Source organism: Suricata suricatta, chromosome 17 (genome assembly GCF_006229205.1).
Source record: "Suricata suricatta isolate VVHF042 chromosome 17, meerkat_22Aug2017_6uvM2_HiC, whole genome shotgun sequence".
Lineage (NCBI taxonomy): Eukaryota > Metazoa > Chordata > Mammalia > Carnivora > Herpestidae > Suricata > Suricata suricatta.
The window spans coordinates 34,401,456-34,422,833 of record NC_043716.1 but is presented as its reverse complement, the minus strand read 5'-3'; the positions used below and the strand labels follow the sequence as shown (position 1 = coordinate 34,422,833).

The following is a 21,378-nucleotide window of genomic DNA, read 5'->3' as shown; positions in this document are numbered from 1 at the left end:
ATATATATAAAGCCACCTCCTCTAGAAGGAAGAGAAAAGCTTGCAGACCTAAACCTTGAAAAACTCCGTTTGGAGATCAGACAGAGGAAGAGGCAGTGGACGTCCAAAGACGTGGCCAATGGCAGTAAAAAGAAATCTGGAAGAATGGTATCTTGTAAGCCGAGGGATGAGAGAGCAACGGCCCTTGCACCCACCAGGCCCCAGAACTTGATTCTACTTTGTTGAGGATAGAGCTGCAACTGGCTGGGGAGCCAGACCCCAGCTTTCAGGAGCACCCAACAGCGCCTCCTCTTTCCCTCATGTGCTCTGCCCCCTGCTGGCCATCCCGGGTATGTACTTTTCCTAGCATTTAGCGTCTTTTTCCCTCATCCACCCTAGGTCACCCTGACAGCTTCTCTGGGGACACTGAACACCCTTGCTGACACCCCAGACAGTGTGGTGCAGGGCAGAGGCCAGAAGCAGCTGACCATTTCGACCAGTAACCGGAAGCTTTTGAATTTCGTCCTCCAGCACGTGACATACACCAGCACCGTGTACCAACAGCACAGGGTGGACGTGGGTAAGAGCCTGTCCTTGGACAGCAAAATGCTAGGGAGTGGGGAAAAAAACCCACCGGACCCTCTCCAAGTCTGCCTCCTCCAGGAAGCCTGCCTGCATTTACGATTCTTTCCTTGCTCCTGTTTCCAACCCTGGGTGTCTAAACTTCCCAACGACCATATCCCACAGTATCCCTGTGTTGCCATTGACCCTGTAGCACAACCGGAAGGAAAGAACACGTACCTGTCTGTGAGGGCGGATCATCCGTGCTGCACACCAGGAAACCATCGGACCCTGTTCCCCAGTACCTGTAGCTCTCAGCTGTGGGGGTGAGGGGAGCAGTCTGGGCATCAGTGTCACGTCCTGGGCACTAACAAGAAGGAGGGATGTGGGGGAACTCCCAGTCCCAAGGGCAGTGGCTTTGTCCCCCACTCCCATCCCAGTGTCCTGCCCCCACCCCAGAAATTCCCCGGGAGAATAATTCTTGCTGTTCTGGTGACAGCCCCAGTTTCCTTCTGGATGAATTCAAGTCGCTCTTTTCTCTTTTGGGGCGCCTGGGTGGCTCAGTCAGTAGAGCATGCGATTCTCATTTTCGAGGTTGTGGGTCGTGAGTTCGAGCCCCATATTAGGCATAGAACTTACTTAATTAAAAAGGGGGGGGACAGGCAGCAGGTTGCCCCAGGGACACACAGCAGGTCAGGAGCCAGAATGTGGTCAACCTTATGTGTCCTCAGTCTCATCCCAGGCAGGACATTCTCTACCAGACCTTGACCTTTGCTTCAAATCGGCTTCCCTGGGGCATCGTGGAGAGAGAGCCAGACGCGGTGCTGCCCACCTTGACCTTATTTCTCCCTCCAGTGAGTCTGCAGTCCAAGTCCTCAGTGGCCAGGTTTCCAGTGACCATCCGCCATCCTGTCATCCCCAAGTTACATGACCCTGGACCAGGTGAGGTCCTTGCCCCTGGGGCTCAAGGGTGGGATCCTGTGGAGCTATTGGTGAAACTCGGAAGAGACCCCCTGTGGGGTGGAGGAGGAGAATGATGAAAATAACAGCTCTGATATGATTCTGACAAATAAGCTTTGCCTGGGGGCAAAAAATCCTAGGACACTCTCTTCTAATATCGCTTCATCATATTTAACTTATTATACGGTTGTGCTTATTTTGAAAAAAAAAAAAAAGACAACATCTTAATAAGTAATAGTCATAAAAAAAGAGCGGCACAGGAACGTGGCTAGATATGGCAGTGGAGTCAGGCTAGAAATTCAGAAACAAACACGTTGGAATTTTACCATGTAATAAAGGTAGCTTTTCAGATTAAAGGGTAAAAAGATGGATTATCCAACAAATCACGTGGGCCAGCTGTGGAGCTACGTGGAAGACAGAAAGTTGAATCTATCTTACTGCTCATACCAACATAAACTCCAAATTGATCAAATAGCTCATATTTTTAAGTGCTAGAAAAAAAAACCCATGGAGCTAAAAAAAAAAAATAATAAGCCTAGAGTATAAGACCTTTCTAACTATGTCGCAAAACACAAAGGACAGAAAGGAAAGACGACACACATAAAATACATAAAATTTTTCAATGTTTTTATGGCAGAAACCCACCAAAAGCAAAGGCAAATGACAAAGAGCAAATTGGGGGAACAAATATCTCCAACACACGTTAAAGTGAAAGGTGTCCTTTTCTTTGAAAGCGCCAGGGAATCAATAAGAACATCTAAGAAGCCAGAGCGCCGGGCGGTCCAGTTGGTGGGACATGTGCCCCTTGCTCTGGGGGTCGGGAGTTTGAGCCCCATGCTGGGTGTAGAGATTACTTAAATAAATGTTAAAAAACATGTAATAAGCCAGTGGGAAAATGCACAGCTTTTTACAGATTCAACAATACTTTCAGCCCTTAAAATATATGCTCAGTCTCATGCTGAAAAAAAGTGCAAATGTGAAATACATTCGTATCAGAAAGGAGTGGAGGAGGAGTGGGGAGCAGGTGTTCTCTTTTTTAAAATTTTTAAAATCTTTATTTATTTTTGAGAGGTGGGGGAGTGGTGCAGAGGGAGAGGGAGACACAGAATCCAAAGCAGGCTCCAGGCTCTGAGCTGTCTGCACAGACCCCAAGGCGAGGCTTGAACTCACAAACCAGGAGATCATGTCCTGAGCTGAAGTCAGACGCTTAACTGACTGAGCCACCCCAGTGCCCCTGGGAGCAGGCATTCTTAGAAAGCCCTGGTGAGATGCGTACATTGGCCCAGCCTTTCTGGAAGCAATTTGACAATACCTGTCAATATTTGGGATGTGATTCCCTTCGGGCCAGCAATTGAACTTCTAGAAATTATGATACTACATTTACATCTGTGTGAAGTGACGTTTATTTGCGATTCTTTATTTTAGCAAAAACCGGAGTAGTGGGATGCACTGGTTAGATCAAGTGTGATCCATCCATATAATGAAATTCCATGCAGTGGCAGTCTGAAGGAGGGAAAAACAGGAGTTTTTTTTTTTTTTTAATGCAGGTTCAAAATGCTTTACAAGTTATAAGCGGGTACAGAAGAAGCGGGTACAGCTAAGCTGTAAAAAGAAAGAGAGAAAAAAACACATGTATATTCATTGCTTGATTAAGGGAAAAAAAAGCAAGAAGTTGGTAATATGGTTGCCTCCTGGTTTCCTAATTGGGGGACAGAGATGGGAGGAAATATTTTCATGGCATAACTTTCGATATTTAGAATTTGGAATAATGGCATTTTTGGATGTGTTATGTATGTATTCAAAATCTATTCTATCCAAAGAGTTTATTCAAAATACAAATTGAACTATTATCATTTTTTTAACGTTTATGTGTTTTTGAGAGAGAGACACACACAGCTCATGAGTGACAGAGGGGCAGAGAGAGAGGGAGACACAGAACATGAAGCAGGCTTCAGGCTCTGAGCTGTCAGCATAGAGCCCACTGTGGGACTCGAACCCATGAACCATAAGATCATCACCTGAGGTGGAGTTGGACTCTTAACTGACTGAGCCACCCAGGTGCCCTATATTGCTTTAAAGATTTTAAGCCTTATCATTTTAAGTCATTTTCGGAGTTCTCTATTACCGTCAGTCTATCTGGAACGGGTTCATGTGTACCCGGTAGATTTCGCAGTGGATTCGTTGGCTGTTCTGGTTCATACTAATTTTCTTTAGGTGTTTTGTAATTTTGGTTGGTGAGCTCATCTTGAACAGGTGGTTTGCCTGCTGGTTTTGTTTTCTCTCTCCCTTCCCTCTTCTGACTGTCTCATGGTGATATCGGAGTTACTGAAGAGCCAGGTGCTGGCTCTGACGGCGGCGTGCCACAGGTCACGGCTGGCAGGTGGCGTCATTTCTGTCTGTGCCCTGAGGTGTGTGCAGGGGTGAGGGCTGTCCTGGGATTCTCTGCCTGGCAGGTGGTACGTGGTGAGGGATGGAGGGTGTGCCACCTAGCTCCATTCCGTGGCTTCTAGCAAAAACCCTGGCTCTGGGGGCGCCTGGGTGGCTCAGTTGTTTAAGTGTCTGATTCTTGATTTTGGCTCCAGTCATGATCTCACAGTTGGTGAGATCGAGTCCCCTACTGGACTCTGTGCCAACATCAGAGCCTCGTTGAGATTCTTTCCTTCCCCATTTCTCTGTGCCCCTTCCCCCACCATACACAAAATAAATATATAAACAGTAAAAAAAAAAAAAAAAAGCCTGGCTCTGGACCCACACGTCCCCCGAGACACCTTGATTCCATCACGCCTCAGAATCAGCTTCTGCTGCTGCTTCGGATTCCAGAATGCCGCAGGCCCCGGCTCCACGCCTGCTCACTCCTTATTTCTGTTCCTTGGGACTGACATGCGCTTTCAAGCCTGGTTATATCTTTGTATCTTTATTATTGCTATGTATTAGGAAAAATAAGGACTCTCCAGTAGAAAGCTACACCGGCAACTTAGCCAGGAGTCCCCTACCTGGGCCACATCCTATAGTAATTCATGCCCCTGGCCGTCTCTTTACTGTGTAAGGAAAAAGACAAGGTTGTCTTGTGGCCCAAGAAAAGGGAGGAAATGATTCATGTGACAGGCCCCTGAGCGCGATTTACTGGACTCTCTCCACTGAGCACCGCTTTTCTCTCACTCCCTGAGACCCAGGAGGAACTGATGTGATGGTGCAACAGATATTCAAAAAAGAGGTTTCTGGAATGATGACTCCTGTCGTTCTGAGACAGTCGGGTTGTGGGGCAGTCACCCGCAGCCGTGGGCAGGGTGATGGCTTTCAGCACACATTGCCTCCCACGGACCCCATCCCCGCCCGGACATCCCATGGGGTCAGTCACCTGGCGTGGCTCCGTGTTTGGTGACTAAATCCCCAAAACACAACCAGCGGCTCCAGCTCGTTCATCATGAGGACTTTTCCATAGAAAAGCTGTTCCTTTTCCAAGCTTTTATGTGTGTCACACGCACACCTTAAGCTGGACGATCTGGTCCAAGGCTTCTACTTTCCAGGTAGACCAAGTTCCACTCATGTCTTCCCGGGGAGAAAGACCAAGGGCATTTCTCTCTAGAAGTGCAGCTGGTGACACGGGCACATCTCAAGTCCTTTAGATCTTTACTCCTCCTTGGGCCCCATGTCCCTCCATCTTGAACCCCTTGGTGGGTAGAGCTCTCTGTGCATCTCAACTCCTAGTATTAACAGGAAAACAAGGTGGAAGCTAAGTGCTGGCAGGCAAACATAAAGCAAAGCACTCACACAGAGGAAATGGCCCAGGGGAGCCAACAGAACCAGGGAAAGAAATTCTAGAACATAGATAAAAGTTCAGCAAGTTGGATATGTTTCTTTAAAAAAATTTTTTTTGTTATTTATTTTTGAGAGAGAGACCACGTGAGCAGTGGAGGGTCAGAGAGAGAGGGAGACACAGAATCTAAAGATAGGCCCCAGGCTCTGAGCTGACAGCACAGAGCTCGACTCGGGGCCCGAACCCACGAACTGTGAGATCATGACCTGAGCCGAAGCCGGACGCTTAACCGACTAAGCCACCCAGGCACCGATGGATATGTTTTCAGTATACTTATTTTCTATTCAATTAACAAACTCTTACTAAGCACTGTGTGCCAGAGGCATGAGGCCCAGGCTGACAGGTCATGGCATCAAGAAATCACCAGAACAAAGCAAATTAAGTCAGTGAGGCTTCCCAGGAGGCAGAGCTCTGACATCTACCCTTTCTTTCGTTTTCTTTTTTTTACTTAAAAAATGTATTTATTTTTAAATTTACACCCAAATTAGTTAGCATATAGTGCAACAATGATTTTAGGAGTGGATTCCTTAATGCCTCTTACCCCTTTAGCCCATCCCCCTCCCACAATGCCTCCAGCAACCCTCTGTTTGTTCTCCATACTTAAGAGTCTTTTGGGGCACCTGAGTGGCTCAGTCGGTTGAGCATCTGACTTCAGCTCAGGTCATGATCTCACAGTTGGTGGGTTCGAGCCCTGTGTCAGGTTCTGTGCTGAGTGCTTGCTCAGAGCCTGGGACCTGCTTTGGATTCTGTGTCTCCTTCTCTCTCTGATCCTCCCCATTCATGCTCTGTCTCACTCTATCTCTCAAAAAATAAATAAATGCAAAAAAAATTTAATAAAAAAGAGTCTCTTATGTTTTGTCCCTCTCCCTGTTTTTATATTCTTTTTGCTTCCCTTCCCTTATGTTCATCTGCTTTGTATCTTAAAGTCCTCATATGAGTGAAGTCATATGATATTTGTCTTTCTCTGACTCATTTCGCATAGCAGAACAGGCTCTAGTTCCATCCACGTAGTTGCAAATGGCAAGATTTCATTCTTTTTTGATTGTCGAGTAATACTCCATTGTATATACATCCATACCACACCTTCTTTATCCATTCATCCGTCGATGGACATTTGGCTATTGTTGATAGTGCTGCTATGAAAATTGGGGTACATGTGCCCCTTTGGAACAGCACACCTGTATCCCTTGGATAAACACCTAATAGTGCAATTGCTGGGTCCTAGGGTAGTTCTGTTTTTAACTTTTTTGAGGAACCTCCACACTGTTTTCCAGTGGCTGCACCAGTTCGAATTCCCACCAGCAGTGCAAAAAAAAATCCTCTTTCTCCACATCCTCACCAACATCTGAGTTATTTATGTTAGCCATTCTGACAGGTGTGAGATGGTATCTCGTTGTGTTTTGGTTTGTATTTCCTCGATGAGTGATGCTGAGCATTTTTTCATGTGTTGGTTGGCCGTCTGGACGTCTTCTTTGGAGAAGTGTCTATTCATGACATCCACCCTTTCTTGCCTAGAGAGGAAGCTCAGAGACCTGGTGACCATTGCCACCAAAACTTTCCTCCGTCCCCACAAGCTCATGACCATGCTCCAGAGCATTCGGAAGTTCTACCCAGACTTGACCGTGATCGTGGCCGATGACAGCAAGGAGCCCCTGCAGATCAAGGACAACCATGTGGAGTATTACACCATGCCCTTTGGGAAGGTACGTCCCTCGCAGATGGGGAGGACTCTGGGTCCTGGGACCCTGAGTCGTTTCTTCCCTGGATGGGGCTGCCTGAGTGGCCTTCCCCAGAAAGCAGGATTCTCCTCTGGGTCCCATTGCTGACTCCACATTCACAGAGAAATCGGGTCACTCTTACTTTTCTGCACTAACAAGATGGTCAATCTGCCTTTCCTCACGCTTGATGTGGACAGTAACTGGGTCTTTCTAAGTGACTTGAGGTCTCCGACATCCGAAGGATTCCTGACCTGCAGATCCAGTAACAGGAACCTCGTGATCCCTATGATGCCACACAAGCTAGGGGCGCTCTCCCTCTCTCTCTCTTTCTCTCACCTCTTCCTTCAAGGACACACAGAAAGAAAAAGGTATTACATATGCCTTAGTGTCCCAGCCTCCAACACCTTCCAGACACCAGGAGGGGAAATGGAAGGAGAGCCACAGAGACTCAGTCAGGTGGAGGGGGACCCCCACTGACCCTGGGACCAAGTGAAGGGGTTCCTGGCCTTTTCTTCATGTCAGCCTTTGATTCGGGGCGTCACTGTCCTTCCTCCAGTGTCTCTGAGACACGGGCTCCGTTTAGCCCAGTGGTTCTCAGCTGCTGTTTGCAGTGCAGCCTGGCTGTTGGGAAGTTAGAAAGCTCCCAGGTGGTTCTAACACGTGGCCAGGGCCGGCAACCTGGACTCGAACCTCATTCTGCCTGCAGGGCTGGTTTGCCGGTAGGAACCTGGCCATCTCTCAGGTCACCACCAAATACGTCCTCTGGGTGGATGATGACTTCCTCTTCAACGACAAGACCAAGATCGAGGTGCTGGTGGATGTCCTAGAGAAAACGGAACTGGACGTGGTAAGGCAGAGTCGTCGGTTTTACCCTCGCTTTGATCCGATCCGATCCGATCCGTAGAGACAGCCAAGAGAGGGAAGGGGAAGGGGAGGGAAGGGAGGAAGGGGCAAGAGAGGGAGGGGGAGGGCGAGGGGCCGATGCAGGACATGAATAAGACAGCACAGCTTGGGTTGAGAGCATCACACCGGGAGTCAGGAGGTGTGCAGCCTCTGATTCTGCCTCCACATTGACTTTTCTTTGAGTGAATTACACGCCCCCTCCCCCATGAACCCTTGTTCTATCTTTAAAATGGTGTGTTAATTATCACTTTTAACTTCCTCCCTGGACTGGTTCTGTCACACACCATTGATTTTTAAATTTTATTATTTTCTAAGCTTATTTCAATGTTTATTTATTTTTGAGAGGCAGAGTGAGACAGACAGAGTCTGAGTGGGGGAGGGGCAGAGAGAGAGGGAGACAGAATCCGAAGCAGGCTCCAGGCTCTGAGTGGTCAGCACAGAGCTCGACGCGGGGCTCAAGATCATGAGCTGAGCCAAAGTCTGACGCTTAACCGATTGAACCATCAGGGGCCCCTCTGTCACACACCATTAAAAAAATGTGAATGGTACAAAGTTTTAAAAGCACACATAGCCTTATTGAGATTAAAAGGAGAAGAAGGAGGAGGAGGAGGAGAGGAAGAAAGAAGGGACACCTGGGTGGCTCAGTCGGTTAAGCATCTGACTCTTGATTTTGGCTCAAGTCATGATCCCAGGATCAGGCCCTGCATCAGGCTCTGCTCTGAGCATGGAGCCTGTTTGGGAGTCTCTCTTTCTCTCTTTACCTCTGCCCCTCTCCCCGGCTCTCTCAAAAACAAAAAACAAAAAAAGAAGAAGAAAGAAAAGAATGAAAACATCAAAAGTCATTTCATATATAGAAAAGAAAAAGGTAACTATAGTTAATAATACTGTATTGTATCCTTGAAATGTGTGGACTAGATCTTTAGTCATCTGGCCTCACACACACACACACACACACACACACACACACACACACACGAAGAAGTGATGATATGCTAAGTAGTTTGATTGTGGTGAGATATTCACAGTGTATCATATATCAAAACATCAAGCCGTACACCTTAAATACATATTACTTAAAAATGTTTATGTGCAATTTTAATGTGTCAAGGATCTCAATAAAAACTAAACAAACAAACCAACCAGGAAATGGATGGAGGTTTGACTACGATTATCTCCTGGCTGCTCTCCCAGGGAGCAAATCACAGCAAATCACAGTAGCAGCAGCAAAGCAGAAAGCCTAGTTCCTGTCGTGTGAATTTCTGACCTGGCCCTTGACCCTGCTCCCAGGGCCAGCCTGGGCCAGCCTCCTTCCCTAGGTGCCCCCTGTCCTCTTATGGTCCCCGGCTGCGTGGCCAGAAGAAAGGGGGAGAGAGCTTGGAGGACAAGCATTTGTCTTTGAAGAACGTGCTAGAAGTTGCAGACATCCCTTCTAACTTTCATCCCTTCCATCCCCATGACTCAGACACGCGGTCAAACCTTGCAAGGGAAGTGGGGAGCGTTAGTGGTGTAGTTGGCTGTCTCTTCATTTAGTCCACTTCAAACTCAGAGGGTCTGTTTGCTACACGAAGGAAAGAAGCGGTGACTCTCCTCTCCTCCGAGGGAGGGGGGCCAGGAGCAGAGCAGGGGGAGGGAGGCAGCTTGAGACACAAGGCTCGCTGCCGGGGGCCCAGCAGCGGGGCCCCCACTCCGCTCCTCGTCAGTGGAAGGGAGTGACTTACCTTCTGCAAACAGCAAGCTTGCTGTAGGGAAGCGGAGCAGAGCGGTCTGCCCTTGGGGCGGGTGCTTTCTGCTCCCACCACGGAGAATTTCTGGGGTGAGTAGAAATGAAAAGGTCGGGGACACTTGGGTGGCTTTGTCAGTTAAGCAGCTGACTTCAGCTCAGGTCGTGATCTCCAGCTTTGTGAGTTCAAGCCCTGCATTGGGCTCTGTGCTGACAGCCCAGAGCCTGTTTTAGCTCAAAGCCTGTTTCGGATCCTCTGTCTCTCTCTCTCTTTCTGCTCCTCCCCTATTCACTCTCTCTCAAAAATAAATAAGCATTTTTAAGAAAGGTAGGAATGAAAACATCAAAGGACCTAGCCGGTGTGTGGAAGGTGGTGTTGCAACAGCAAAAAGAATGTATCCAAGGGATAGTGTGAAGGGTAGATAGAGTACAGGTGTGTTTCTTGCTTTTAGTTATTTATTTTCTTACATGTTAAAATGTTTATTTATTTTTGAGAGAGAGACAGAGTGTGAGCAGGGGAGGAGCAGAGAGAGAGGGAGACACAGAATCTGAGGCAGGCTCCAGGCTCTGAGCTGTCAGCACACAGCCTGATGCGGGGCTCGAACCTGGGAACAGCAAGATCATGACCTGAGCCCTAGTTGGACACTTAACCAACGGAGCCACCCAGGAGCCCCAGGTGTGACTCTTGTAACTGATGTGGTTTGAGGTGTTGGGGATCAGAGCTGACGGCCAAGAAAGAATCCTTGAGACGTCTTGGGTGCAAAAAATGTGTTTTTATTATAGCACAAGGACAGGGCCCTTAGGCAGAAAGAGCTGTACTATAAGTGTGAGGAGTGATGGATCATCTAAGAGTTTCTATCCTACGGAGGGGAGGGTGACATTTGGGTCCCAGGAAATTGAGTCTATAGGTTTCTGAGATTACTTTTTTCTTGTTAATCAAGAGAGTTGCAAACTGATGGAGACTCAGGTCCTGCAGGAGAGCAATCTCTATTAACCGTTTGTTTTCGCCTTTTCTTTGTTTTTGGGCAGGAGTGCCTGAGGAATGTCACGTGGTGGGGGTGTGGGGGTGTTGTCAGGTATTCGCTAGTGCTTTGCCCCTTAGCCCACCTTTTGCTCCCTCATCAGTAACTGAGGTTCAGTCCAGGAAGGCTTCCTGGCGGAGGCCACATGAATATCAAGTCTGTGTTCTCTGACGTGCGTCTCTCCGCCATCGGTCAGGTAGGTGGCAGTGTGCTTGGAAACGTGTTCCAGTTTAAGCTGTTGCTGGAGAAGAGTCCAAATGGAGACTGTCTTCACCGGAGGCCAGGCTCCTTCAGACCCCTGGATGGCTTCCCCCGCTGTGTGGTGACCAGTGGCGTGGTCAACTTCTTCCTGGCCCACACAGAGCGACTCCAGAGAGTTGGCTTCGACCCCCGCCTGCAGCGAGTGGCTCACTCAGGTGGGGGAAAAGCTGAAAGAGCCAGGAAGGTTCTGGCCTCGGGACTGACCTCAGGAGTCTGTTCTTCCTAAGGGCCATGTGCGCCACTGGGGAGCTCAAGGTCTCGCTTGCCTCCCTTCTCCCCCTCGCTTTGCTTCTTATCTCCCACCGGCTGCTCCTGTGTGAGACGCCCCTTCCCGTACACGTCTGTCCTCTCCCTCCTTCCCTTCTCACTCCCTCAGTTCGGGACCTCATAGTTCTGTCCAGCCTGGAAAGCTGCTCTGTGTCTCTCTGCCACTCCGGCTGCATCCCTGAGAAATGTGCTTAGTAATTCCTTCGCATTCATCGGCTTGGCAGGTGGCTTTGCATGGACTTGACCTCCGCAGGGGCATAAACTGCGCCCTCTCCCTGCCGCCGCCCCTCCTCCCCCCCACACCCTGATCTGGAATATGGCCCTGGGTCTTTGTCTGTAGCACATGTTCTCTCTCTCTCTTCACAGAGTTCTTTATTGACGGGCTCGGCAGCTTGCTTGTAGGGTCGTGCCCAGAAGTGATTATAGGTCACCAGGCCCGTTCTCCAGTGGCGGACCTAGAGCTGGCCAAGCTGGAGAAAACCTACGGCGCCTTCCGGACCAACACCAAGGACCAGATCCAGTTCAAGCTTGCTCTCCACTACTTCAAGAACCATCTCCAGTGCTCCACATGAAGGTGCCCGGGCATCAGGAATGCTCTAGACTTACTGGCCGTGGGTGTCCGGAACAGCGGAACTGGTTTGGTCGGAGGACTCCTGAGAAGACGGGGCTGGAAACAACAAGCCCGTGGGTGGGGCAGACGGGTCAGGCTCAGTTACCAGAACTATCCGTCAGAGAGGCTAAGGGTCGTTAGAAATGGACCAACAGAGGCGTGTCAGTAACAGTCATTGTTTGTATGATGAGTTACCGTTTCCCGAGCATTCGCACCCACAGTAGCTCGAGTCATCTCATTTGATCTCATGCACGAGAGGATACTGTGGGTTGTATCCTTGGTCGAAAGAATGGCTGAAGGGTTTTTGCAGAATTGTGCAGCCAGGTTTGGAGGGTCAGAGGAGGGAAGAGGGACCAATGCTCAGGCAGCTGAGTGAGCTGGTCGGGAGCCTGGAAGATGGTGGGATTCGGGCAGCAGAGAGAGGGAGGAGAGCCTTGTGGTCCATTGCCTGCCAGGATGAACGTTTCCCTGGCATCAGACTCACTACTCCAAGGACACCTTCCGGAACACCAGGGATTGAACTCCGACCCCGTGCTCAGGTGCCCTGGTAAACAGAGTAAGTTCGGCGGCATTTCCAGGAACTCGAGACCGATTGCTGACCACTCAAGACCCTCGTCATCTGCAGAGAGGAGCCATGACATGCTGTTGGGGAAGGCTCTTCCTGTTACCTCTGGAGTCAACAGACCCGCCAAGTACTGTACTCGCCCTGCCGTTAGGGGCTCCACTCTTTCCTGCGGAAGACGGTCTAGGGTAGCTCAGGGTCTCCGAAGGTGCAGCTGTGAGGTGTGAATAAAATGTCATGCAAAATGTGTCGGTGGTCCAATGATTTTGAAAAATACTGCAAGTTGTAGCTCCCTCTTGGAACGTTGCCATTCGCCTTAGCATGGGTGAATTGGCATGTGAATTAGCGAATTCACGTTAGCATAGGTTCTGAGAAGTCCTGCAGTAAAGAAAAGAGGTTAATTTTGTTTTATTCAGCCTTGCCCAGGTATGGATATAGACTGGCAATCCGTTTTTTCCTTAATTCTCCCAAACCCAGAATTGAACACAGAGCTCGTTCCATTGCATATGTCATAAAGAGTCTATTGCAAAAGCTTCGGCAGTTTTAACTAACACAGGCAATCATTTGGGGCTAGAACATGCCCTTTACCTGCAATAACGTAGCTTTATAGGGGAACGATGTTGGATTGTCCCATCCAGCTCTGCCTTAGAACTAGGCAAGAAAAGCCCCTGGCAGGATCTTGTGCATTAGAGAACCCTGGATATCACATGTGTTTGCTGACGAGCACCTGGGTATGTCCGTCACTCGGGATCCAGTGCTCAGCAGAGAAACAGCACAACCCGTTACTCTAGATATCCACTCCTGGGACTAACAGCGTTCAGGCCCCGGGGAATTGCTGCTTCGTTTGTCATGTCCTCAAAAGACGGCTGCATCTGGGCGCACTGAAAGTCTATGGCCGCACTTTGGATGCAGGTAAGACTTGTGCTGCCAAATGCTCCGGTAAAAGCAAAAAACAGATGTTTTAATTTCTTAAATGCTTCCTCTCACATCCCATAAAGACCAGGAGAGTCATGCCGAGGACTTAGTTTTCTAGCCTTCCGTTCATGGTTCTAAAAGCGCTAAAACATCAGCATAGTATTCACAACACAATGGCTTCTGGGACATTTTAAAATAGTAAACCATTTGTACTCTTTAGTTCTTTTTTTAAATAATTAAAAAAAATTTTAATGTTTTTTGTTTATTTTTGAGAGAGAGAGACAGCGTGAGCAGGGATAAGGTTAGAGAGAGAGGGAGATACTGAATCTGAAGCAGGCTCCAGGTTCTGAGCTGTCAACACAGAGCTTGACGAGGGCTCAGACTCACGGACGGTGAGATCATGACCTGAGCCGAAGCTGATTGCTTAGTCAACTGATCCACCCAGGCGCCCCTAAATAATTTTTTTAATGTTCAGTTTTTGAGAGAGGGAGAGACAGAGTGTGAGCAGGGGAGGGTCAGAGAGGGAGGGAGACACAGAATCTGAAGCGTACTCCAGGCTCTGAGCCATCAGCACAGAGCCTGATGCAGGGCTCAAAATCACAAACCCAGGAGATCATGACCTGAGCTGAATTCGGACACTTAACCAACTGACCCACCCAGGCACCCTCTTTTTAATTCTTATATATACATATATCCAGATGTATCATGCTTGAAATGGGACACCGATTCTTTATATTGGCAATTCGGTTGGTTATTGAATGCTGAAGTTGCAATAATTTCATTATTAGAAAAATATTGAATGACTTAAATTTTCAACAATTTAAAGTAACAGAATAAATTTGATTTTTAAGTGTGGTTATTGTCCATTATAATTTTGATTTTGTCTTTTAATCTTAATAGAACACTTTGAGTTTAAAATTTTTTTTTAATTTTATTTTTTTAAGCAATTTCCATACCCAATGCAGGGCCCAAACCCACAACTCTGATATCAAAAGTCACATGCTCCACCACTTGAGCCAGTCAGGCACCCCAATGTTGAGTATTTTAGAAGAAAAATAACTTTTAAAAACATGAAAAATAATTTTAACTTAAAAATTGTTTACACTTGGGGCGCCTGGATGGCTCAGTCAGTTGAGCATCTGACTTCGGCTCAGGTCATGATTTCATGGTCCGTCGGTTCGGGCCCTGCATTGGGCTCTGTGCTGACAGCTCAGAGCCTGGAGCCTGCTTCAGATTCTGTGTCTCCCTTTATCTCTGCCCCTCCTCAGCTCGCTCTCTGTCTCTGTCTCTCAAAATAAAGACATAAAAAAAATGTTTTTAATTGTTTATACTTGCTTCAGTTTTCTCTTGAGGCAAATTTCTTGCACTTTGAACAAAATCATCTTTTATTTTTTAGTTCCTGGATTATTGCTACTCAGTGTGCAGGTCCACAGATCCATAAGAAGCACGTGTCAAAATGTAATCTACACACTGCTTCCTTCATTGAGAAAGTCTTGCCATGACCTTCTATCAATTCAACTCAGCTCAATTCAACTCAACTCAACTAAAACAATGTGCTTAAGGATGCAGATGGTTTTAATTCTGATACAACCTCCTTATCTCTAGGCAGAGAGGTAGCAAAGAGCTCACAGACCAGACCTCAGAGCATACTTTGAATTAAGGGCTGACAAAATGTTTGTACAGGACAAGATGGTAAATATTTTAGATTTTGTGAGCCACTTAAAGTCCCTATCAGATATTCTTTTTTTTTAATAGTTCATTAAAATGTAAAAACAATTCTGAGTTTGTGGGGCCCAAACCAAACCATATAGGCCGTGTTCAATCCATTGTGTATTGTTTGTTGACAGATTAACATTGTCATTGGCAACAAAACAAAAAACAAACAAACAAACAAAACCCCGAGATACCTGGGTGGCTCAGTGGCTAAGTGGTCAACTTTGGCTCAGGTCATGATATCATGGTTTGTGGGTTTGAGCCTTACGTGGGGCTCTGTGCTGGAGTCTTCTTCGTATTCTGTGCTTCTCTCTCTCTCTCTGCCCCTCCCTGGCTCTTGCTCTGTTCTGTCTCTCTCTCTCGAAAGTAAACATTAAAATATCTATTAAGAAAACCCCCAAAACCCACACTGTCATTGGCTACAAATTATGTGAAAAATGTTGATTATTAACACATAATTAGTGATTTTGTGGAAACAAAAGCAAGAAAATTAAATTATATGCCATAAATATATAATAAATTATGAATTCCATTTTCGTCATCTATCTATCTATATGTTTTTTCTTTTCCACATGTCACCAGTGCATCACCTAAACAACCAGACATGCACAATGATGGTTAAATGCCGTTGCTTTGGTATGTTGCCAACTTTTAGCTTGACAGTATTTGTGATTTTGCCATTATAAAGATAATATTGTCAAGGTTAGGAGAATAGAACATGTATTTTAACAGTTTGCTAGTTTCAATTATCATAGCTCTTAAATATTTAAATATTTTTAAATTGTTAAGATATAAATAAAATATTTAAACATCTTTTTAAAATGAGAGAGAGAGAGAGAGAGAGAATGTGCATATATGCGAACTGGGGAGGGACAAAGAGAGGGAGAGAGGGAACCCCAAGCAGGCCACGTGCTGTCAGCACAGAGCCTGACGTGGGGCTCAACCCCACCAGCCATGAGATCATGACCTGAGCCAAAACTAAGAGTCGGATGCCTGACCGACCAAGCCACCCAGAGGCCCCTAAAATATTTAAATATTTAGACAGCTATTTAATTTGTCCCAGACCTGGCTGAGAAAAATGTTTACCTTCCTAAGTAAATATCACATTCGTGATATAGGAAAATAAAGTTGTGTGCGTTCACAGCTCCGAGAGCATTGGCCAACGTCCTTCAGCAGGGACTATTCTGACACATTGTGCTTGTCATCAGTATGTTCCAGGCACGTTTTCTCCCCTGTCCCAAGATCTGGAACCTTCTACTCCAGCAGGGAAGAGTAGTTCAAATAGAGTTCTTGTAGGGTGTCTCCCTAAACTGGGAGCCACTTTTCCAGGCTGGTCAACTACACAGAGTGTGTGTGACTCCTCTCCTTGGTCAAAATGTATCAGACCAAGAAAGTCAGGCTCTTGCACCAAGGATAGTCAGACTGTCTCTCTTGGAATTCGAATCGGGCCTGCCAAGCAAAGCTCTGTGGGTGGCTGGACGTCAGATGTCACACTCAGGAGCTGTGGACACGCCCATTATGCCATGAGGACTGAGGGTTGAGAAGGCCAGCCTGCAGCTAGGGAAAAAAAAATGCAACATGTGCTCAAGGAAAAGCTGAAATGAGAGATGCTTGACAGGCTTCTGGTTCTTTCCTGAGGTCTGGCTGCCGTCCTGCCCTGGGATTTTGTGAAACCCTATACCCCTATAATCCTTCCTTTTTGCTTAACCTAATTTGAGTTGGCCTCCTATTACTTATAACCACAGTGTCCTGAATAATACCATTCTGTGTGTCTGCCCGTTTTCAAAACAGAAAAGCATAAATGAAAAGATTTGTCCTGGGGTGGTTTGGACACAAGAATCGGTTCAGGGTCAATAACAGCCACACGCGCCTCCTTTCAGCCTTGAATTTCAGACACAACCAAGCAGCCTGGTCCAAAGCAACGACACAAGTTTCTTCCAGGGCAGTGAAAGACACTGAAGTACCCCTTACAGCGAAGCGATGGTGAAGGAGGCCAAAGGTAGTGAAGTCATCCTTGTGGATACCTCTGCTAAACACCAAATTTCAGGACAAGTTGGTGCAAATAATTATGTTGGCCTCCAGGGGGAGCTCGAGCCTGCTCTCTCTCTCTCTCGGTCTCCCCTCTCTCCACTTATTCTTGTCCCCTGCTCAGGAAAGGAAAATTGCTACCATGACTTTGAAAGAAGAGGAATCCGTGGGCTCCCATGGTAGTGGCTTCTTGCTGGCTTAGGAGGGTGTGTCCATTTCACGCGAATGGACTGGACCTGGGGCTGGGATCTGCTTTGTCCTTCTCTGCTCTTAGGAAGGTCCCTCCCCAACTGTTTTTGATCTTTAATAGACCAAAAATATACATAAGCCACTATGAAAAGGTTATTTGTAGGGGCACCTGGGTGGCTCAGTTGGTTAGGCATCTGACTCTTGATTTCATTTTGTTTTAATTTTTATTTTTGATATAGAGAAAGACAAAGCATGAGCACGGAGGGGCAGAGAGAGAAGGGGAGACAGAATCTGAAGCAGGCCCCAGGCTCCGCGCTGTCAGCACAGAGCCCGATGCGGGGCCAGAAGCACAAACCCTGAGATCATGACCTGAGCCGAAGTCGGATGCTTAACCAATTGAGCCACCCAGGCACCCCTGACTCTTGATCTCAGCTCAGGTCTTGATCTCAGGGTTGTGAGTCCCCATTCAAGCCTCTTGCTGGGCCCCATGCTAGGAGTGGATCTTATTTAAAAAAAAAAAAAAAAAGATGATTTATTAGAATGCCTTTACCTACAAGTACCGGAAACTTGACCCAAGTTGAAGCCTGTCTTGAATGGTCTCATATATAGTTTGAAGCCTAGAGATGGGGAAGACCGCAGGGTCTGAGTCCTGGCTCTTCAGCCCATCTGGCAGCTCCAAGTTCTTCCCTCTACTAGGATTCCCCTTTTCCATTATCTTCCATGTCCCCATCTGAGTGGTCTTTGGGCAGGGTGACCCTTCTGTGGCCTGTCAAAGCTCTAACTGACCCCTCCCTCTTAGTGGTGTGCACCTGCCTGGGACTGGCCGTCGGAGGTAAAACTCATTAGCAGTAATCAGTCAGATTTTTAAGCAGACGGAAATTGCCAGTGAAATCTTGTTAGCTATTCCATAAAATGTAAGAGGTTTTCTGTTACTTCTAGTCAATTCCAGACATTTTGTCTAGACGTAGTCTTTGAGATGGTGGAAACTCGTTCTGGTGACTGCCGGCCTCTTTGCTTTGTTTATTCTCTGACTCAGTTAACTGGCTTCTGCCTTGAGGGTATTCAAAATCTTCTGTCTAAGGTACAGAGAGACTATAATCTGTTCTTTGCCCCCAGGTTTTTCCTCTTTGTGAGCAGAAAATATTTAAAACATTGCAAGGTACTAGGCTGATCATTTGCTCGAACTGGTCTCCTGCTACGTCTCTGGTGTCTGTTGGTGCTTTCTCTTGGGGTACAGCATTCAGCTCTCCCCGTCCCGCAAGGATCCAAACTATAGGTTTGGATTGCATGCCACTCTTAAAAGAACCATGTTACACCTGCTTTATTTTATTTATATTTTATTTTTTAATTTATTTTTGAGATAGAGAGACAGCATGAGCAGGGGAGGGTCAGGGTTAGAGGGAGACACAGAATCCAAAAACAGGCTCCAGGCTCTGAGCTAGCTATCAGCACAGAGCCCGATGTGGGGCTCGAACTCACAAACTATAAGATCATGACCAAAGCCAAAGTCGGACATTTAACTAACTGAGCCACCCAGGTGCCCCTACACCTGCTTTAAAACAGGGCACCTGCAGCCTGAAACTTGTCTTCCTTACAAGGCCATTCTAAAAACTACAGCATGAAGTCACAAACACATGCCAACATCCTGATTTTTCCCACCAGTTCCCATTCTTGATACTCTATAGTCTTTTTAAAATGTATATATTTTAATGTTTATTTAAAGTATTTATTTTTGAGGAGGGGAGAGGGGCAGAGAGAGAGGGAGACAGGATCAGAGAGCCCGAGGTGGGGCTTGAACTTACAAACTGTGAGATCGTGAGCCAAGCTGAAGTCTGATGCTTAACGGACTAAGCCACCCAGGTGCCCCTGTTCTTTCTATATATATACTTTTAAAAAAGGCAAAACTAGTCTTTTGGTGATAGAAAACAGAATCGTGATTTCAGGAGAACAGGATAGGGAATGACTAGAAAAGGGCACCAGGGGACTTTTTGGGGTGATGGAAATGCTCTATATCTTGATCTAGGTGACCGTCAAACAGGTGTATGTATATATTTGTAAAAAAATAATTGATTCCTTTAGTTAAGGTGTGTGCATTTTACTTTATGTAAATAATATCTCAATAAAATATCATTTAAAAATTAGACATATGTACTATTATGGGACAATTCTCAAGATGTGGTGCTAAGTGAATAAAACAAAGTACAGAACAGTATTTTCACTTCTTAAAAGAAAAGGAGTACGGGATGTCCGGCTGGCTCAGTCGGTAGAGCACATGACTCTTGATCTCAGAGTCATGAGTTCATGCCCCACGTTGGGCACAGAACTTACTTTAAAAAAAAAAAAAAAGAAAAGGAGTATGCATATTCGTGTGTATTTGTATAAGAATAAGAACAAAATATCTCTAGAGGAGAGTTTCAGAGGTTGCTCCTGAGACCAGAAAATTATAGGGAAGAGGTTTTATCTGTGCACTTCCTTTTGAATTTTATATCGTGCTCATGTATGACCCATGTAAATATTTTAAACTTTTTAAGGAAGGAAGAAACACGGTTTGTAAGTAACCTGTTGTTATTATGTGAAGCTCAAAAGCAGGACATGAAATTATCCAGTGGAGACTATGTAAAAATGCATTTTAAAAAAGGAAATGAAAAAAATCAAATGTCAGAGGTGCTTATGGGGGAGCGCCTGGCTGGCTCAGCTGGAAGACTGTGGGGCTCTTGATTTCGGGGTTATGGGTTTGAGCCCCACAGTGGATGGAGAGATTACTAAAGAAAATAAATAAATAAATAAGTAATAAATACATTAATAAATAAATACATGTGCTTGTTGGAACTGTAATTATTTAAAACTCTTTCACCATCCCTGTAAAATAACACCAGCATTCTTCACAGAGCTAGAACAAACCATCCTAAAATTTGTATGGAACCAGAAAAGACTCCAAATAGGCAAAGCAACCATGAAAAAGAAAACCAAATTGGAGGCGTCACAATTCCGGACCTCAAGCTCTATTACAAAGCTGTAATCATTAAGACCGCTTCTGGTACCAAAAAAAGATGCATAGATCAATGGACTAGAATACAGAACCCAGAAATGGACTCACAAATGTATGGTTAACTCCTCTTTGACGGAGCAGGAAAGAATATCCAATGGAAAAAAAGACAGTCTCTTCAACAAATGGTATTGGGAAAACTGGGCAGTGACATGCAGAAGAATGAACCTGAACCACTTTCTTACACCATGCACAAAACAAACTCAAGATGTATGAAAGACCTTAATGTAAGGCAGGAAGCCATCAAAATCCTAGAGGAGAGGGGTGCCTGAGTGGCTCAGTCAGTTAAGTGTCCGACTTCAGCTCAGGTTCATCTCATGGTTCATGGGTTCAAGCCCCATGTTGGGCTCTGTGCTGAGAGCTCAGAGCCTGGAGCCTGCTTTGGATTCTGTATCTATCTCCCTCTCTTTCTGACCCTCCCCTGCTCGAGCTGTCTCTCTCTGTCTCTCAAAAATAAATAAGAAACATAAAAAAAATTTTCTTTAAAAGTCTCAGAGGAGAAAACAGGCAACAACCTCTTTGATCTTAGCTGCAGCAACTCCAGAGGCAAGGGAAACAAGCAAAAATGAGCTACTGGGACTTCATAAAGATAAAACGCTTCGACACAGCAAAGGAAACAATCAGCAAAACTAAAAGGCCACCGACGGAATGGGAGAAGATATCTGCAAATGACATATCACATAAAGGCTTAGTATCCAAAATCTATAAAGAACTTGTCAAAATCAACACCCAAACAGCAAATAATCCAGTAAAGAAATGGGCAAAAGACATGAACAGACACTTTTCAAAGAAGACATCAGATTGGCCAACAGATACATGAAAAGATGTTCAACATCACTCATCATCAGGGAAATACAAATCAAAACCACAGTGAGATACCACCTCACACCTGTCAGAACGGCTGACATGAACAACTCGGGCAACAACAGATGCTGGTGAGGATGCGGAGAGAGAGGATCCCTTCTGCACTGCTGGTGGGACGCAAACTGGTGCAGCCGCTCCGGAACCAAACAGTGTGGAGCTTCCTCAAAAAATAGAACTACCCTACGACCCAGCAGTTGCGCTACTAGGTATTTATCCAAAAGATACAGGAGTGCTCTTTTGAAG

The 21,378-nt window shown here is 46.2% G+C and overlaps 1 protein-coding gene across 1 annotated transcript in view; it reads left to right on the top strand.

Annotated features, from left to right (window-relative positions):
• Positions 1-12,629, top strand: part of B4GALNT2 (beta-1,4-N-acetyl-galactosaminyltransferase 2) — a 37,898-nt gene extending 25,269 nt beyond the window's left edge. The window contains exons 6-11 of the mRNA XM_029929071.1: positions 379-559; positions 1,396-1,482; positions 6,833-7,020; positions 7,742-7,882; positions 10,877-11,096; positions 11,575-12,629. Of these exons, the coding sequence (XP_029784931.1) occupies positions 379-559; positions 1,396-1,482; positions 6,833-7,020; positions 7,742-7,882; positions 10,877-11,096; positions 11,575-11,780 (1,023 nt within the window). The 3' untranslated portion in view covers positions 11,781-12,629. The remainder of the gene's footprint in view (positions 1-378; positions 560-1,395; positions 1,483-6,832; positions 7,021-7,741; positions 7,883-10,876; positions 11,097-11,574) is intronic.
• Positions 12,630-21,378: the final 8,749 nt, after the last annotated feature.